Source organism: Cryptomeria japonica, chromosome 4 (genome assembly GCF_030272615.1).
Source record: "Cryptomeria japonica chromosome 4, Sugi_1.0, whole genome shotgun sequence".
Taxonomy (NCBI): Eukaryota; Viridiplantae; Streptophyta; class Pinopsida; order Cupressales; family Cupressaceae; genus Cryptomeria; species Cryptomeria japonica.
In genome coordinates, this window is record NC_081408.1 from 760,443,804 (window position 1) to 760,463,166 (window position 19,363).

At 31.8% G+C, this 19,363-nt stretch overlaps 1 protein-coding gene across 1 annotated transcript in view; it reads right to left on the reverse strand.

Moving 5' to 3' along the window:
- The window catches only part of LOC131045396 (U-box domain-containing protein 33), a 54,732-nt gene that overhangs the window by 13,339 nt on the left and 22,030 nt on the right, over nucleotides 1–19,363 (reverse strand). The window contains exon 10 of the mRNA XM_057978982.2: nucleotides 6,787–6,854. Within this exon, the coding sequence (XP_057834965.2) occupies nucleotides 6,787–6,854 (68 nt within the window). The remainder of the gene's footprint in view (nucleotides 1–6,786; nucleotides 6,855–19,363) is intronic.

Below are 19,363 nucleotides of genomic sequence, written 5' to 3' on the forward strand. Positions count from 1 at the left end.
ACTTTCCGATCCTGATATAAGGCAATTCTTAAAATGGAGAAAAACGAATATTGATGACCTCCATTAAAAAATATTGAAGATAAACCCCAGCTTTCTTATATTAAAATAGTTCTATTTTTTTAACTATAAAATATGTAGAGATATATAATAAGTTAATTTGAAAGTTTTAATTATCTTTTAAACAAATTAAATAAATAATTTAAAATGATTTCGAATCTTAGTTCTCTTCATGAAGAGAATACCTACTTTCATTTTGGTACACATCAAATATTAACTGATTATTTTTCTACGACAAATTAACAACATTAACAAATATGATCAAATATTATGGAAGAAAGTTGAGATGCCTTCCAATCATTATTTATATTTTGTTATTTGAATTACGTGAAAGACAAAAATTATTACTAAGAATTAAATGATTTCAAAACTTTAGGAAAAAAAAAAATACTTTAGCCTTTTAATGTCGTTGCCCAATGAAAATAATAATAATCTATAGTTAAAAATATATAGTCTTTCCAGTATTAAAAAATTATGGCCACTTATACAAAATTGTATACTACCATAAAATAGATGTAAGGAATGCAATGACAAACACAAAAAAATAGAGCCACTCTTGTTGATGGCAATTGCAAGAACTTTTCATGATTATGCAAATCAAATAAATAATAATGGCAACACTCACCATCTTTTAATGGTTTTCAATAGTTCTAAAACTAGTTATTGGTATATCACAAAACATGGGTCTTTTTAGTTTCTAATTGTAAATAAATACAAATATGAATAAGATAAAAGATATGTACACGTATATTCATGTCTATGGAAATTTCATTTTATTAATAATTAATTATTTTATTTTGTAAATGAAACACTCACCTCTTGTGGAATAATTATAAATGAAAATACACAATCCATATGGAAGATTAAATCTATTTTATAAGCAATAAATTATATACATACATATACATATACATACACACACATGTATGTATATGTGTGTGTGTACACACACACATACATGCATACATATATATACACATACATGTGTGTGTGTGTGTGTGTGTGTGTGTGTGTATACAACTATGAGCATCTCTTAGACCTAAAATCAGTCAATATCAAAGTTATATTAGAAGGTTGATACAAGAGAAAAAAAAAAAGGTTGAAATTCAATTTTTCAAGTCAGAAAAATAATTTTTGATTAGGATAAAACAGGTTTTGAAGGGGCCCTAAAACCCATACAATAAGAGAACTACCATCGATTAATGGACTAGACTACCTAACAATAAACAATAGGTTTTAGAAAGGACCTGAAACCTTCTAGACTTATGAGCATCTAGAACCCAAAACCCAAAGACTGCACAAAGCATAAACAACAATACAGAGCAGCCACAACTAGTCAAACATTAGCCAAATTTTCAAAGTGAAACATTACAAAATAGGTTGACCCAAGCAGAGGGCCTATGTCAATAGACAATAGACCTCAAAAAATGAAAAATGGGGGTTTTTAGGTACCCTCAGCCAACAAGAAAGGTTTTCCTAGGCTCCCATAACTTGTAACAGAAAATATGGGTCATAAAAAGCCACGAAGCCTAAACCTAACCAAAAACAAACATTGACCAAACTGGGCCCTTGAAAACTACTAGCATCCAGCCAGTCTAGCCAGTCCCTAAAAGAAACAAAAAACATAGGGTTTTTGTAGGCTCCCTCAACCTCAAGAGTGGGTTTTGCAAGCCTACCACAACCTGTCAAGGCCCAGACAACAACATCTCTTCCTGAAAGAACAATCTGGGACACAGTGACATTGAATTTTAACAAGGCTTCCTTAACCTTAAACTTGAGGAAGAATAACTTTGAAAAAATTATACCCTCCATCCTCTCCACCTTTGTAGGAGAATAAGGAAGGAAATCAGCATAAAGACTAGTCTTCGCTCTCAAATAGTTAAGAGACAACACATCAATAGCTTCCTAACAAAATTTTCCAATCTCAACCATAGAATCCACCTTCACCTCAATAAAATGTAGGTCATCTCCAACACAATCCATCTTCACCTCTAAAGAAGATAGGTCCACCTCTTAGGAAAAGCCATAGAAAACAAGAGATGCTGAGGAAAAAACTAAAGAAAGAAGGAGAAGCCAATGCAAGAGCCAATAGGGATAGAAATATTCAAAACCGCCCATAAAGATGGTGCACCAAACAAAACCCAGGGGACCACAATGAAGGGCTCCAAAAAAGAAAGATAAGGAGGATAACCCATATCAGAGAAAAGGTTACCATCCCCCATGAAACACACCAGTCCCAAAATTCTCAAAAAATAGAGACCCCCTTCCAAAAAATAGGGCCACACAACCAAGTCGGCAACATTTCCCAAAATGATTTCAAAAGTAGCAAAAGAAACCATGTAGTACCCCTACTCAATTGAACTCATTAGACTCATATTTTATTATTATTTGTTTTTAGTGGACACATTACCATGATGTGTTATTTAGATTTTTATTACATTATTTCATGCTTTATCTAGATATGAGATGCATAATTTATTTGCAGTATTTCAGTACTTGTGAATTATGGCATTTTATGGATTATTGTTATATACTGACACTTTACTTTATCTATGTAATGTGGAATTATATGTTGTGTGTCTGAGAGTGTATTGGATGTAAGGGGACGATTTTCCTTCACTCATTTTGGTGAGACAGGGAACGTCGCGATTCTCCTTCATCGGTGTGTATGTCGTGTTTTCTATATTGTATATATGTATGTGTGTTTCGGTGATGTAGGATTTTCCAGGTACAAGTACTGGGTAGGTACGGGGTATAGTCTCCACCTGGCTCCACAGGTCTGAGCGTGCCTTATATTTTCCAATGGAAGTGGAGGAGATAGTAGTTCACCCTATTTTACTATGTTACACTCGTGTGAGTGTCGTTAGTTGGTCATCCTGTTAGTTTGTTCGGCCTTCGTATTTTGTTGTTTGATCTTTTTATGAGTATTTTCTTGAGATTTGTTTAGTTTGTGTGTTTTAGTGGATTTGATTAATTAATTAAGTTTATGGAGTTATCTCATAGTTGAATTATGTATGCATTGAGATTATAAATTTAATTAATTAAAAGAAGTTATTAAATTAAGTTGCAAACTGCATGATATTAGAAATATATTTTATTTAAATTTTAGTGGAAAAATAAATTAGATTATTTGTATTTATTATTTCCTAGAATTTTAAATAAATAAAAAAATAAATAAATAATTAAATGAATAAAAGAATTCATTAAAATTATAGCATTGCATTAATTTCTTTATTTAAAAAATTAATTATCTGCATTAGAAAGGAAAAGAATGAAAAAATGATTTTTAATTATTGCATGTTAACTTATCCTTTGTTAGGAAATTAGAAAATAAAATAAAATTTCTTTTATTACAAAATTTAGGTTTTTGGAGAAAAAGATATTCAACCTATAATTTTAGTTTAAAAAGGGGAATAGGTTATTATTTTAGGATACATAGGAAACAAATCAGGGATTTAGGTGAAGAAATTTATTTGGAAGCTGATTGAAGGATTGGTTCTCTTCTACAAATTTCTTCCAAGGAAAGCTATACGAGGTTGGGTGGCTTTTGTTGATTGTTTGTTTTAAAGAAAATATTTCTATTCCTTCTATCTTTTGAATGATGTGTGTGTCAAGATGTTTGTCATATCCTGTCTGATTAATTTTGTTCTTAGCTAAAGTCCATACATGAAGTTAATTTCTAGTTTAATGGAAAGAAGTTATTTCTGGGTGTTTGCGGATTAAATTTTGAGAAAATTGAGAAAATTATTATAGCAAATATTGCCAAGATTTTTATAATGAATGGAAATTGCAAGATTTGGGAGGAATGGGATTTACCAGAGAAATCATTCCCTCTTGTTTGTTTTTGTTCCACTATTGGCTATGGTAGTCTTTTAATTGTATCTCTGTAAAATTATTATTTACTTAAGAAATAAATTTAATTATTAATTAAATTTATTGGATTAATTAAGTTTGGGAAAAATCATTTTTACCATATTACTTTTTTTGGAGAAAATATGTAGTAATTACATTTCCTTGAAATAAATTGTATTGGATAGAAAATTTAGTTAGAAATAATTTTTATTAAAAATAACATTTAATATAAATTAGGTTTTTGAACTTTAAAAAAATCAAAAACAACAACAACAACAACAACAACAACAACTTCGGTAGTTACTACCGACGGTAGTACAACTACCGGCGGTAGTGCCTGCTACCGCAAGGTAGCAGTGCTATCGGGGGTAGTACTTGTTACCCACGGTAGCATGGGTAATTTAAAATTTGCTTTCCCTAGATATTTCATGCAACCCGAAATATAGTGTTTTGGATTTTCACGCAAGGTATTAAATTTTTTTTTAAATTAATGTATTAAATATATATATATATAAAATCATAGATAAGTTATTTTATTTTGGATATTATGTTATTTAGTATTATTTAAATACTGTGGAAATTAATTTTGAGTTGACATATATATTTTGTAATATAATTATAAGTATATTATATATATACGACGTATATATAGGTATTCATATATATATATATATATATATATATATATATATATATATATATATATATATATATATATATATATATATATAGATAATTTAATTTAGAGTGTGAGTGTTGAGTGTTTTCAGAAAAGCTTGTAATTTTTAGATTTTTTTAATGCTTGGAAACACATTAGGAGATTAATTCATATGTGAATTTATTTAACTTTATTGGACAAATGACAAGATTGATTTCTTTGTATTAAAATAGTTGTAAATTCTTATTATCTGGAAATTCTTTATTTGCAAGTTATTTATGGTTTTGGTTGTTGTAAGAAAAGATTGCCTATATTAGGATCTTGTGTAAATGGTGTTTGCAGTCAAGCTTAATTATGTTGCAATTCTGGTTGAGTTGTCATTGTGTCCTATGTTATTATATCTCCTTGGTCAAGTGTTGTTGTATAACCTTATTGATGTGAGCCATTGTGTGTTTTGTCCAAATGGTCAATCTTGGGTTAGTGATTGTGTATCCTGTACCTGTGATTTGTCAAGATTAGTTATGGTTGTCTGTTTCATCATAGAGTTCTTGTAGAGAGACATTTTTTGTTAGTATCCTATGAGAGAAAGTGTCTTTCGAGTGGGGGCCATGCCCGAAGTGGATGACAGGATAACCCGTCAAAAGTCAGTTAAAAAGTGATAGCCTAACAATATATTGGGGGGGAGAAGAATAAATATTAATTAAGATAATGTACCTTGTGCATAGGTGAGTGCTAGTACAGGGCTCATAATATTACGAGAAGGTTTGGAATGGAAAACTTACCACCTTGTCTTCATGGAAAGATTGGTAGGGTCCACATGAGACTTAGTTGGAGCCGAAAGCTGGGAGAGGTTACCAAGATAGAGATCCAGGACATAGGAGGCCTACCATGGTAACCATCAAGCTATGTGATGACACTCTCTCCTTAGAGTCACTAGTGTTTTGTGAGTTGAGTCACATGAATGTTTGCAGAGTCTTGTAGTTCTTTTGTACTTGTCTTACTTTGCTTGATTGAGGGTTTTCTACTATCTCCTAGCACGGTGGGGTGGTTCCATTTCGGGATCACATGGTAGGGTGGTAGTGCCACTTCCCATCGAATATTCTGGATTGTATCTTTAGGAAAGGAAAGGCTTCACTAGTGTTTTCTTGGTTTGTGGTTCATGTACCATCTCATGTTTGTGATCATTGTTCATTTGAGACCTTGTGGTCATTGTATCAGTCTTTTGTGTAACCTTGATATTGTAACTTTTTAATTCGTGGTATTATTGGAAGCCATGTAATTATGGATATTGTAATATTATGTGAGTGGAATGTATGTTAATTCAGTTACTTTGATCTTATGTATAAATAATTTATGGAAAACTGAATGCATTGGAATACTTTATTCTCTCATTATGGAATTTAGATGTATGTGTACTTTTAAACTTAAGCATTTACTTTATCTAATTAAATAGACAATTGGATTAACCATGTTGTTAATATAATCTACAATTAATCTTCGTTGGTAACCCTTAGGAATTCAGGTGTTAGTCTTCCATTGTGTTATTAGACATGCAATGGTTATAATTAATGCACTTAATCTTTTAAAAAAATAAAATTATTTCACCCTTTAGTTGCTAAGTTGTGTTGTTTTCCTTTAGGGTTCCTGGTAGGGCATTACAAACCACAAGCGTAGCCCATGCACTCTTCCCACAAGCCATACCAATCGTATGGAAGAAAAATATGTTGGATAAGGGTGTCTTTGCAAAAGGAGAGCCTACAAAAAAAGACCCAATTGAGGAAAGAACATATTCCCTAAGCAGAGAAGGGAGGTAGGTAAGAGAGCCCTCATTAGTGATGAAAAAAAAAGAGAAAAGAAAGGGAAATGGGAAGACCTCAACACATCTCCCACAACCCTCAACCCCACCCGAAACTTTGATAACTAGCTTTGTTGCGAACTACAACACCATCTTCATTCAACTTGTTCTTGAAAACCCACTTAGTACCTATAACATTTTTTTTACCAGTTGGGGTACTAGATTCCATGTGTTGTTTTTCTCAATTTGTTCAAGCTCCTCCTTTATATCTTTAACCCAGTGATCATCACCAAATGCTTCCTTAGCAGTTCTAGGCTCAATAGTGAAGATCATGCAAGAATTTTCTCTGACTCTTCTTCTGGTTAGCACTCTAGCATCCTTATCTCCAATAATATGTTCAAGATTATGATTGAGTCTCACATACCTCGGAATAACATAAAAATTATCTTCAGCTATATTTTCTTCGTTATCATCCTCTTCTTCTGAGTCTACCTATTCCAATTGAACTGGTACATGAGTATTTGCTTTACCGGTTTTAGGTTTCATAGGTTATGGTTCTAAAAGAAAAATGCAGGGATCTTTATCCTTTCTCTCCACACTAGTTTCCCCTAAGAATTCAGGATACTCATACACTCAAACATCAACGCTCTCAATGATTTTCTTTGTTTGGTTGTTAAAACATTTATAGGCCTTACTCTTGGTGGAATAACTAAGAAATATACCTTCATCACTTTTAGCCTCAAACTTTCTAATATAGTCACATCTTTTAATAAAACATTTGTTTCTAAATATCTTGAAATAAATAACATTAGGTGATCTACCATACTAGTATTCATAAGGAGTCTTGTCCTTACCTCTTTTTACCAAAATCTTGTTCATTGTGTAGATAGTTGTGCTGACAGCTTCTCTACAGAAAGTGTTTTCTACACCTCCTTGTATCAACATCATCCTAGCAACTTCAACAACTGATCGGTTGTTTATCTTTGCAGTACCATTTTGCTGTAGTGTCCTTGGTGTAGAAAGTTGTCATTTGATACCATTCTCTTCACAATATCTAGTGAATTCTCCACCTTGATCAGTCCTCAAACACATTATCTTCTTTCCACTCTCCTTTTCGGCTAAGGTCTTGAATGCCTTGAACTTACTGAATGCCTTTTTTTTATCTTTCAAGAATGTGACCCACATCATCCTTGAGCAATCATCAGTAAAGATCATGAAATATTTATCACCTTGAATACTTTTAGTCCTTATTGGTCCACATAGGTCTGTATGAACCAAATCTAGTAGATGCTCCGCTAAAAAAGATTTTCTCTTGAAAGTTGAGGATGTCATCTTTCCAAATTGACATTCCTTACATAGAGCATTAACTAGTTTGTCCAACTAAGGAAAACCTCTCACTGACTTGTACTTACTCACTTTGACAATGTTATCAAAATTTATATGACAAAATCTCCTATGCCAAATCCAACTATCATCTATTTTAGCAATTAAATAGTTGCTGACTTTAGGATTCAGGTGAAACAAGTTACCTTTAGTTTGTTTGCCGATCGCAATCAGTTCACCTTTGCTCCCATAGATTTTGCACATATTATTTTTAAACTCCAATGGGTATCCTCTATCATTGAGTTGGGCAACACTCAAAAGATTGTGCTTTAGACCTTCAACCCAATAGACATCATCTGCACTACTCTTTCCATTAAGAGAAATATTTCCCTTATGTTTAACCATGTAGGGTGAGTCATTACCAAATATTACAACTTTGCCATCAAATTCCTTCAAAGAAAAAAATTGCTCTGGTCATCGGTCATGTGGTGTGAACAACCACTATCAATGATCCAATCATCAGAATTATCCATGCAAGAATCTAAAGCTTTCTGATCAGATGTCTTCTCTTTAATGGCTACAAACACAATATCTTAATTAGCATCACCATCAGATTCCTCATCAATGACACTGCCATCAATTTCAATAAGACAATCTCCTTTTCCTTTTCCCTTGTACTTCTTGAACTTGTCTCTCTTTTACTCATTATCACCATTAGGAAAGTTAGAAGCTATGTGTCCAATCTTGTTGCAAGCAAAACATTTTAAAGTTAATTTACCTTTATATTTATTGGTACCTCTTGGCAACTACTTAGCCAACAATGCTTCAAGCTTGACTAAACTATCTTCATCATCAATTTCTCTGTTGGATCTAAATTCATGACAATGACTAAGATCTCTACTTTTCCTCATAGATGGGTTAGAAATAGAAGCTCTAAATGCTTATTCATATTTCTGAATGCTACCATCATAACCATTTAGTTTAAAAGTAGTAAGCTTACCAATGATGGAGTCAAGGGTTACCTTAGTTTTGTCGATAGATTTAGGTCCTGAATGACTGCAACTTGGATAGCATAGACTAGTAGCAAGTTTCTCAACACCTTACTAACTACTATGGCATCATCCATTTTACTACTAGCACTCTTAATCTTGCTCACTATCTCTTTTATCCTCTGACCATAGTGTTGGATATTCTCACCTTCATCCATCCGCATGTCACCAAACTTCCCTCTCAGAATCTCTTCCTTGGAAATCTTCCCATGTTCATCACTGCTAGAAATCTCTTCAAGTTTCTTCCATACCTGATGTGCAGTCTCAAAACCATGGACATCAACATATTCAACATCAGACAAAGAACTGATAATAGCCTCCAGTGCTAGGTTGTTTTCTAGTTGCTCTTTCTTTTAATCATCAGTCATAGTCCCAGTAGGTGCAACATATTGAATATTAACATGTTCCTAGTATTGATTTCTATGACTTGATATAAATTTTCATTCTGTCACTCCATATCCTATAGTTCTCTTTATTAAACTTCAGACCTTCCTTCTTCATCATGATCTACAAGATCTTTACATCAAGTTCTTAGGCTTAGACCTTAGAGGACTTGAGAAACGCTATGATACCAATTGATGGTATGATGAAATAACAAGGATCCAGTCAACTACTAAGAGTGGAGGTGAATCAGTAGATAGAAAAACTTATATTAACTTTACCAATCTCAAAAATAACTTGTCAAGTAAACATACAACAATCAATGCAATATCTTTGTTAGAATAAAACTGTCAAGATAAACTGATTGAATGTTTACAATGGATAACAGTAAACAATTTGTAACTCACAAACTTCCAAGTACTTCTACTGACATAAGTAAAACCTCATTTCATATTTTTGTTACCGGTTAACATAACTTATCAAAGTGAAATAAGTATTTAAGAAAATCAATCATAGAAACATAACCAAAAAAACATTCACCACTTGACACAATATTTTTTATGTGGAAACCCAAATAGGAAAAACCACGATGAGATGAGACTCACAAGATAACTATCTGAACTCTTTTGAAGTTCACTCTATTAGGAGCCAAGCATGTTAAATTTTTTACAAAAAGTCCTGATAAGAACAGATCTTGTTAGGGACCACCCGGTTAAGGGATTGACTATAATGCCTTATTAGAAGCAATACCCTATGAGGAGTAACCTTTGTAAAGGATTTAGAATCCAGGCTAATGGAGCACCTTGTTAGAATAGTTGAATAACACCAAGCTTGTTAGACCTTACCCGGTTAGGGGATTTCACTCTTGTAATTGTTAGAAAACAATAGGAGTTTGCTGATCTATTTGAATAGCACTTCATTTGCTTGTTCAGATCTTTTTCATGCTCCTTTCTTCCTTTACTCAAACTGTAGATACATCATCGAATTCAACAATCACATACTCAATTCAACTTTTCCACCTCTTAAACTAAAACAACTCATCGATCTTATAAACAAATCAATTAGGTCGTTAACACAAAAAAAACCTAATTCTCGTAGAGATTACAACAAGTCAGTTCAAGTATGACCATTGGATTCAATAACAATATCTACACGTCATTCAAGAAACCCTTGACTTCTCCTTGATCATTGCTTCATCGAACTTAGTAACTCATCACGTGCTTTGCATTACATGCAATATAATTTCACATTCCCTAGACAAAAAATATTAACTAAAAGTGCCAAAATTTCTTTGAAACACTCTTCATACATTATGCATATGTGTCATAACCATTTCCGCTCATTACCAGATCATAAACCAATATAACCAATTCACCAAACTTAATCGGTTAGGGTTTATCAAAACAACAGGTATAGTTTACTAGTTCAACTCTCCAAACTTTGCAATATTGGTTTAGTCCACAAACTTACCTATCGGTTACAGTTTCCTTTCACTTAGCTCTTCCTACCAATTACAAGATATTATTACTATAATAACATTACCGGTTAATTGACATCAATGACAACATAGCTTATCATCAATGAAATCTTCATGCAAATGCCAACACACTTACCCCTTGACAAAGGTTATTTTTCTTAGAATAGTAGTAGCTAACTATGCCAAAGAAGCTTGAGAAATCCTCCCAAAAAGATAAAAAGGCACTAATAAATTCAGATTGGTGAAGCTCTAAATGCTTCATACAGATTTCGAGACTCTTAAAATGAATAATGGTGAGTCTATTTCAGACATCCACACAAGAGTATAAGTGTGATTGGGTTCAAATAATGTATTGATGTATGACACTAAATTTTTTGATATATAATGTATTTTTATATGAAAAAAATCTTTTATGCATGGTGGTATTTTTAATCCTCTATTAAGTTATCTTGAGATGATCATGAATTGAGGAGTTATATCTCCTCAACCATGTCTCTTCAATTACTTTAACTAATCATGCTTCTAAACAGAGCTGATCCGTTTGTTTATGGTCCCTATATTAACTTGACTAATAACCCCTTTGATCAACCTACCAACATAGGTTCATTGCCTTCTAGATGCTCTACCCTAGGTGGGAAAGTAGGTATCAAATTTGGTCTAGAACATGTTGTAGGCACACATCGGTTTGAAGTTATATTATGGATTGAATTGTCTTTATTTACATTTGTATGCCCATTATTACCACCTTGGTTGTTATTTTAATTGCGATTATTATCATTATTTATCATGGTTTGAGTCAACATGTCTCTTAATTGCATCATTCACTCTTGAGTAGTTTAATGTTTTGTTGTGAATCAATCCACACTATCTAGAATATCTCCCATATTTATGCTTCTTTGTTCACTACTTGAAGATTTAGGACTGTTAGTGTTGTTGTTCAATGATGATCCTTGGTGGATATCCAAGTGTAGACACCTAAAATTGCCTAACTTAACTAAATAAATATCTATTTTTAATTATTTTAGCCGAAGCCTTCTATTAATTACATAAATCTTTATTTATTTAATTAATTCAGTTATCCTCCTCTAGCCGTTTTCTCATTTTAATAAATATTTTTATTTATTTAAATTATCTTTCCCTAAATTAAATAAATAATTTATTTATTTAATTTGCCCCCACTTTTTCTATTAATTAAATAAAAATTTTATTTAATTCATTCATTCATTAGCCTTTTCCTATATGACACATGCATTTATCTCTTAATTTTCCTTTACTTACCCCTCTTCATATTTTATTATTTCTTCTACCTAAACTTTAATCCTAGCTGACCATTTATTTCTTTCATCTCTTAATCTTATCCCTCCATTTTCTAAAGTGTCTTCTATATAAGATGGTACTCTCATTCTTTCACAACCCTAACTAATGCATCTATCAAGTCTTCTTTCAATCAAGCGACTTCACAACCACAATCTGATCTTTGTTGAGTTCTTGTACACATACAAAATCTGAGAGCAAATATATCAAACAAGATCAATGGAAATAACAGACAATAGAGATCAAACCCTACTTCACATGTGAATGGTATTATTGTTCAATTTGTTGATTTGCATGTTCTTAGGTATCTTTATTGACATATGATAAAAAATTTATTGTAGGATTAGAATTGTTTGTGGTTGGATCTTTGTGATTTTGCAATATTTTGTCATCATCATTTTTCACCTCACAAGCCAAAATATTTGAAATTATATCCTACTCCAAAACTTGGACATGCTTCCACTATCTTCTTATGTCCCTACTATAATATCTTGTCTCTCTCGATAATAAACCTTCACAAACTAATAGGTTTACTAGCATTGATACAACCATAATGTCCCTTGTAGATCCTTTTGGTATTTTAGCTAATCTTGAATAGATTGTTTTTTTATTTGTATACACAATCGAGACAGCTGTCATTGGGAATTAGATTGGAATAATATAATTAAGATAGTACGGTGTATATGACTGCCACAAACCTTTAGATAATTCAAGAATAATCACATTTATGGAACTCAATTTATTCAATGTGATGATTATATTATGCGTAAAAAGTAAATACTAATATAATGCACGATATCAATGAACTAATAACTTATACAAGCAAGTCAGCTGATAATTAGCTGGATTGGTGTACTTTAATATAAGTGTGATTGGGTTTAGATAATGTACTCGTATGGGACTAAGTTTTCTGATATATAATGTATTGGTAATTAGTTAAAGAGGATAATGATTTGTTCTTAATATTTGTCAAACTTTAATCGCTCTTCCTGAATACTTCCTTATGACCATGCGTACAGATCTGGTTGTTATGTCTGATTGCTCTACAAGTATTATTCCCTCATAACCCTATAATGTCTGGACAGCATCTCTGCTTCAATTGACTCTTTACTTGTGCATTCTTAGCCTTGTAAATAGGTGGATCAATACCACCTTACATGGCTGCTTAATGGCTCTTTGAGCACTTCAAATCTGAATTTAAGTATGTGGAAAAAAATCTTCGATGCCTTGTACGAACTCATGATCTTCTATTACTAACACGAGTGTTAGTCATACGTTTTACATTGTCGATTTTGCAATAAACGGTTGCGATTGACTAACACATCTCTATCACGCTGTACGAAAGATCTATTTTGGAACCAGAATAGCCGCGACCTCAATGAACCTTCAATTCTGTTTTCGAAATCATCACGGTTATGAGTTTGTTTGTCTCTCCATTCAACACATAAAACAATATTTGAAAATATTTTAGTTTTTTTAATATTTAAAACTAAGTTTGATATTTTTTGTTTCTTTCCACTTGAACGTTTTATTATTAAGATTGTAAATTAATATTGTAAAAATAACAATTTTCTTCATTTTTTATTTTTTTATAAAATGATTTGTATACTCTAATTTATATTTGGTAAGAGTATTTAATAGTAAATTCTAATTAATATTATTAAAAAATAATTAAATTTATTTTATTTTTAATTTTTATGAATAAAATTATTGATAAATTATAATTCATATTTAGTACAAGTAATTTATATTTTTAATAAGAGTGTTTAATTTTTTTTAATATGAATTTAAATATTTATTTATCATAAATACACTTTGAAAATTTGACATACGTTAGTTATCATCATTTAATGTCAATATATGATTTTATTATCATTATATCAAATTTCAGGTCTAGTTGTGGGCATATCTAACATCAAACAAATTTACAATTCTATGAAAATAAATATATAGTGTAAAAAATCAATTGGGAGCAATTTTTTTTTGGTCTTTTCATCTTTATTTGCTATAAGTTATACAAATAACTCTCTCTATTTGCCTAGGTCATGACATTTTTTATTAATTCATGATTTTGGGTCTATCTTATAACTTTATAGTATTTATTATAAAATGGCCAACTTCTAATAAATCATGTAAATCATGTTGTAAAAATTTGAAATGTCAAAATTATAAATTATTTTTGAATAATTTTAAATAATTAATTATAATTAATAAATAATTAAAATTGTTAGTTAGATTTGATTTTTAATTTATAATTTAATAATATTTCCAATTTTTTTCTAATAATTGATATCTTAGATGTCATAGAAACAATTAAAACTAGCAATCACACCAAAAAAATATTGGTCTATTAGTTGCTTAAATTTGTGAAATGGATGAAATTAATTGTTAGGTCATTCAGTAAATGATGTTGTTTGTGCAATAAGAGACTCAATGGAGAAGTGATATCTTTGAATCAATTGTTCATCCTTTTAAATACAATCAAAACAATATCTTTAAATCAAGAAGATAATGATACTCTAGAGAGTACATATTTATAAGACACATGGTATGAAGAATGTTTATTATTTATTTTTGTATAAATTTTACCTTAGTGTTTAAATTTTATTTTATTTTGCTTAATTTTGCTATGTCTTTTCTTGGATTTTATGAGTTGTAGATTTTTTTGATGTTAGATATGCTCACAATTAGGCCTACAATTTCATTGTCACCCCTACATATCATGAAAATTTTATAATAAGATGCTAATTAATATACAATTTTATTTAAAAATATAAACATCATAAAATCATATACATTGATATCATATGATTATAACTAATGTATATCACAATTTTAAAGTGTATAAACTATAAGTAAGTTTTTAAATTCTTATTAAAAAATATTTTATAAAAATTATTAGAAATGTTTTGAAAATCAAAATTACCATGGTCCATAATATTAACTTGAATAATCATCCCTTTGATCGATCTGATTTGTTCTTTCTTGAGACAGCGATATTCTTAATTATGTTGCTCCTCACGTCTAATGAAAGGTTTGAGTATTCTAACTTTGTAAAAAAATATTAATTCGTACCTCCTCACTATGACTTAATTTGAAATTAGTTAATCGACTAATGCAGATTGGAATTCTCCTCCTTGAAAAGCAATAAGGTAGAGGATAATCTCTTGTTTAGGAGACGATATATATTACTTCCTTTACAATGATTATGCAGAAGACCATTTACTTGTCCATGCAATATGTAGTGTCTTCTTTGACAGTGATTAAATGTGAGATGATCCATGCCTAGAATTGAGCTGTTTATTCCCTTCCTTGACAGCGATCCATTTCTTGCTACTGACTAAAATGAAAGTGTCCTAGGAATGCAACTCCTGGATCATACAATGTTCCTCTTGCTTGGTTGGTTTCAGAATTTGGACGGGGATAGCATAGTCTCCAACTCCTTAGAAATTGCTTTCCCACAAGAAACCTCAGATTGTTTCTTTTTTGTTTTTGAGTTTCGGTAGTCGACGCACCTTTGGAGGGTTCCATCCATTTTCCTTACCAACACCATGAAAAAATCCAATTATCTTAAACTACGCCTTCTATGTCCTATGTCATGTATCTCCTTGATAGATTTCTTAATGTCATTCTTAAACTTCTTGATGTGCTTGTATGGTGCTGTCATTTGACCGTTCTTTTAATTTGATGGTGTCTTCGTATCCTTTACATGGTGGCCTTCTAGGTGGTATGTTATAAAAAAACTAGACTATTCTCATCCATGATCAGTTGTAGATCTTCGTGTTAATACTTAATGTGGTTTCTTAAAATCTTTGAGGAAATCTTTGAGGAAATAAGGCATTGTGTGTCCCATTCAAACTATCCATGTCTACATGAGTTCTCCAGCATTTCATTGGATATTCTTCTAAATACCACCCTCTTGCTAGATATCTTAATTTTGAAATTTATTGTCTAGAAAAATTGTGAGTACTTATCAATGATTATCATCCACTTTAACATGTAAATCATTCTTAACAATGTAGTCACCAATTGTAATGTTTGAATTTTGTACCTTTGTTGAACAAGACATTTAGTAGTCATTTGCCAATTTCAAACTAAATTTTTCAGTTTAATGGTTTGAAGTCCTTTTGTCAACCTAAAATGAATTAATACAATTGTGAGTACTGCCTCTATCAATCAATACCACTATCTCTTGTCCTTGTAATATACCTCACACCTTAAGAGTTTAACTCCTTGAGTTGCATTCATAGTGGAAATTGTATCATCCTTTTTCTCTTTAAGCATGGGCTCCTTTATCATTGGTTCAAGAGCTCCTAGGGGAAAGACTCAACAAGAAAACTCTCAATCCTAGCCCAAAAATCCAAAGACTAAAAAGATAGCTTCCTAGAAAGCAACCTATGAATCTATGGGCCAAAGAATTGGCGGGCATACAAATCTTACAAATTACAATTTCATCACTCCATAACCCCAAAATATGGCCTTTATATTTTACCAGTTCGTGATACATTACCCCAAATCTAAACTTAACAATAAGTAGCATTTAATGTCTAGTATGCTATAATATACATATTTAAATATTTAAAAAGGCTACAACAACATAAACGAACAAGGGGGCATCGTGTATCCTGCAGGACTCCACTAGTTGGAAATGGAACAAAGATATTCATGAAGTGTTAAACAAAGCATTCTATTGTCAAATTGGGACCTCGGTACAAGTATAATCAATGGAACTTAGAATAGCCAACAGCTTGGTTACTCACCATCCAAGGGGAAAATGTCCACATTCAACTCCACTATCTCTACATTTGTTGCTTGGACCTCAATGGGAAGATCAGAACCAGAAGATACATTGGGCTGGCTTTATAAAAGTATATCTGAAAACAATGGCTGGTGAGGGGACAACTACAAATTCGGGGTATTATAGGCCACAGATTAATCTTATCACTGGGGCAACTGGATTCATTGCATCCCATGAAGCAACCAGACTAATGAGGAAGTACCCTTAATACAAAAATTGTTGTGTTAGAAGATATCAACTACTGCTCAAATCTCAAGAAGCTCTGGCCGTCAAAGTCATCTCCCAAATTTAAGTTTGTAAGGGGTGAAAATGCAAGCGTAGATTTGGAGAATTTTCTTCTAAATATGGAGGGGATTGACACTATCATGCATTTTGCATCTCAAGCCACATTGACAATTCCTTTGGAAATAGTTTCCAATTCACAAAGCACAATACCTATGGGATGCATGTTCTGATAAAAGTCTGCAAGGTCACTAGATAAAACAGGTGATACATACATGTCAGCACAGATGAGGTGACTGGAGAGACTGAGTAAGATGACATTGTGGGAGATCATGAGGATTCACAACTTCTACCCACAAATCCATACTCTGCAACCACCAGAGATGGATCCAATGTTTGAAGCTATCTCTACTGTGAGGATGTAGCAGATGCTATTGAGGTTGTTTTGCATAGGGCAGGTGAATGCCATACATCTCACATATCTGACCTAGAAGACGTCCAATCCATCAAATGCATCTAAAAATAGAAAATTTCAGGGCAGGTTTCTAAGAGAAACTCCTTGAGGGAAAAGGAATCCAGTCCTTATTTGAATCACTGGGCCTTAGTGAATAAGCCGAATGTGGCAGCTAAGCACTTGAACTGTCAGCCCACCGATCTGGATGATTTATGAACCATTCAATTGTCATCTTAAGTCCATCTACCAATGTAGTGTCTGAACATCCAGGAAGTACCTTTGATTGTTAAAACTTATACTTTGATAAGCCACATATCCTCATATATGCTAATCTTTGTGCTGACCTATACCCTTTGTTTACAATATTCTATAATATTTCTAAATTTGCACTCTGTAATAAGTCTGGAAAGTCATGTAAGTCAATGGGGGATATTGAGGAGTCCAAATTAATGTTCTCACAACCCTTGTTAGCTAACAAATTTACAAGTTTATTACCCTCTCTATATCTATGGGAGACATAAAACTCTTTGAAAGAGTCCAATAATGATCAAATTTGTTTAGGTATATATGCAATTCTCCAATTCGAAGATTGTCTGGTAATATAGGCATTAACAATGAGGATTGAGTCACATTCAATTTGTATGTTTGTGTAGCCCAATTTTTTTGCTGATACAAGTCCATTTAAGAGTGCAACTGCTTCAGTCGAATTGTTTGTCCCTGGGGGATGTTGGTAGATTTCGATGCAATCAGATTACCTAGATGGTCACTAAACATTATTCATTAGCATTTTAAGAAGGAAAAATTCATGATTTTAGATCTAATATTTGTTAACTTACTATTTACAATGCAATGATAATAATATGATGCAAATAACCAAATTATAGTATTTTTATAACATCTAAGTTTAATAATAAAACCTTATATATATATATACTAAATTTGACTCACCACACCTATTGCATGGGTAAAAATGCATCTATAGGATTCAAAGCTTTTATATGTAGAATTTTAAAATCTTTTTCAAGAATTTATGTTTATGATTTTAATCTTAATTTTACCTTCATATATTGTTTGTAGAATCTTCTATGCTTGTTTAGATTCTTTTGGGATTTCACTCATGACCCATTTAATGAAGAAAAAGGTATTCATGTTCTCATTTTTGTTGTATTAACATGTATTTTATATTTATTCTTATACATTGTATGTTGCTTAGTCATGTGGATTAGGAAGCAAAATTTTCATTAAATTTTAAATAGCTTGAAAGAAAAGAGAATCCCTTCATCTTAATTATCTAGAAATCATATTTTTTAAGATTTGAGATTGAGCAAGTTTTTTTCTCATACTTTCTTTGATTATAATAGATTAAAAAAATTTAAAACTTGAATTTGATACAATTTTAATGAAATAAACAAAAACCCAAGATGATTTGTGCAACAACAAAGAAAAATTGCATATTATTGTATGGATATAATGAACAACACACACAAAAAAAAGCTAAAAAATATAAAATTTATTGAATAAGAGTTTTGTGGCAACATAAAAATTCTCTCTTTATAATCTTAATTGATAACTAAAAAAAATGAAAAAATATAAATTTATTATATAAAACTTTTGTAGAAACATAAAAGTGCTCTTTAATCCCACATTGAAATGACTTTCTTTGCCTTGTGCCAGCCATCTTGGATTGTCAATGAATAAGATAAAATGAGCAAGAGAGGCAGTGAACAAGGTTCGAGGGATAGGGTTTCTAAGGTAGAGGAGGAGGTGGAGGTGGGTTTTTTGTGTCTAAGGTGGTCGCAGTAGTGGCGGTTATGGTTGGGGTTGTGATTGGAGGCTATGGGAGCACTACGTCTGATTCCCAGCATGCATTGCTTGAGGGCTCTACTTTCCCTTCTTGCTTGTGTGAGCTCATCAGTGGGTGCCTCAGGAGAGACTGGGATCTATCGATGTGTAGCAGTTTGTGGTTGCCTTTCCCATCCGGTG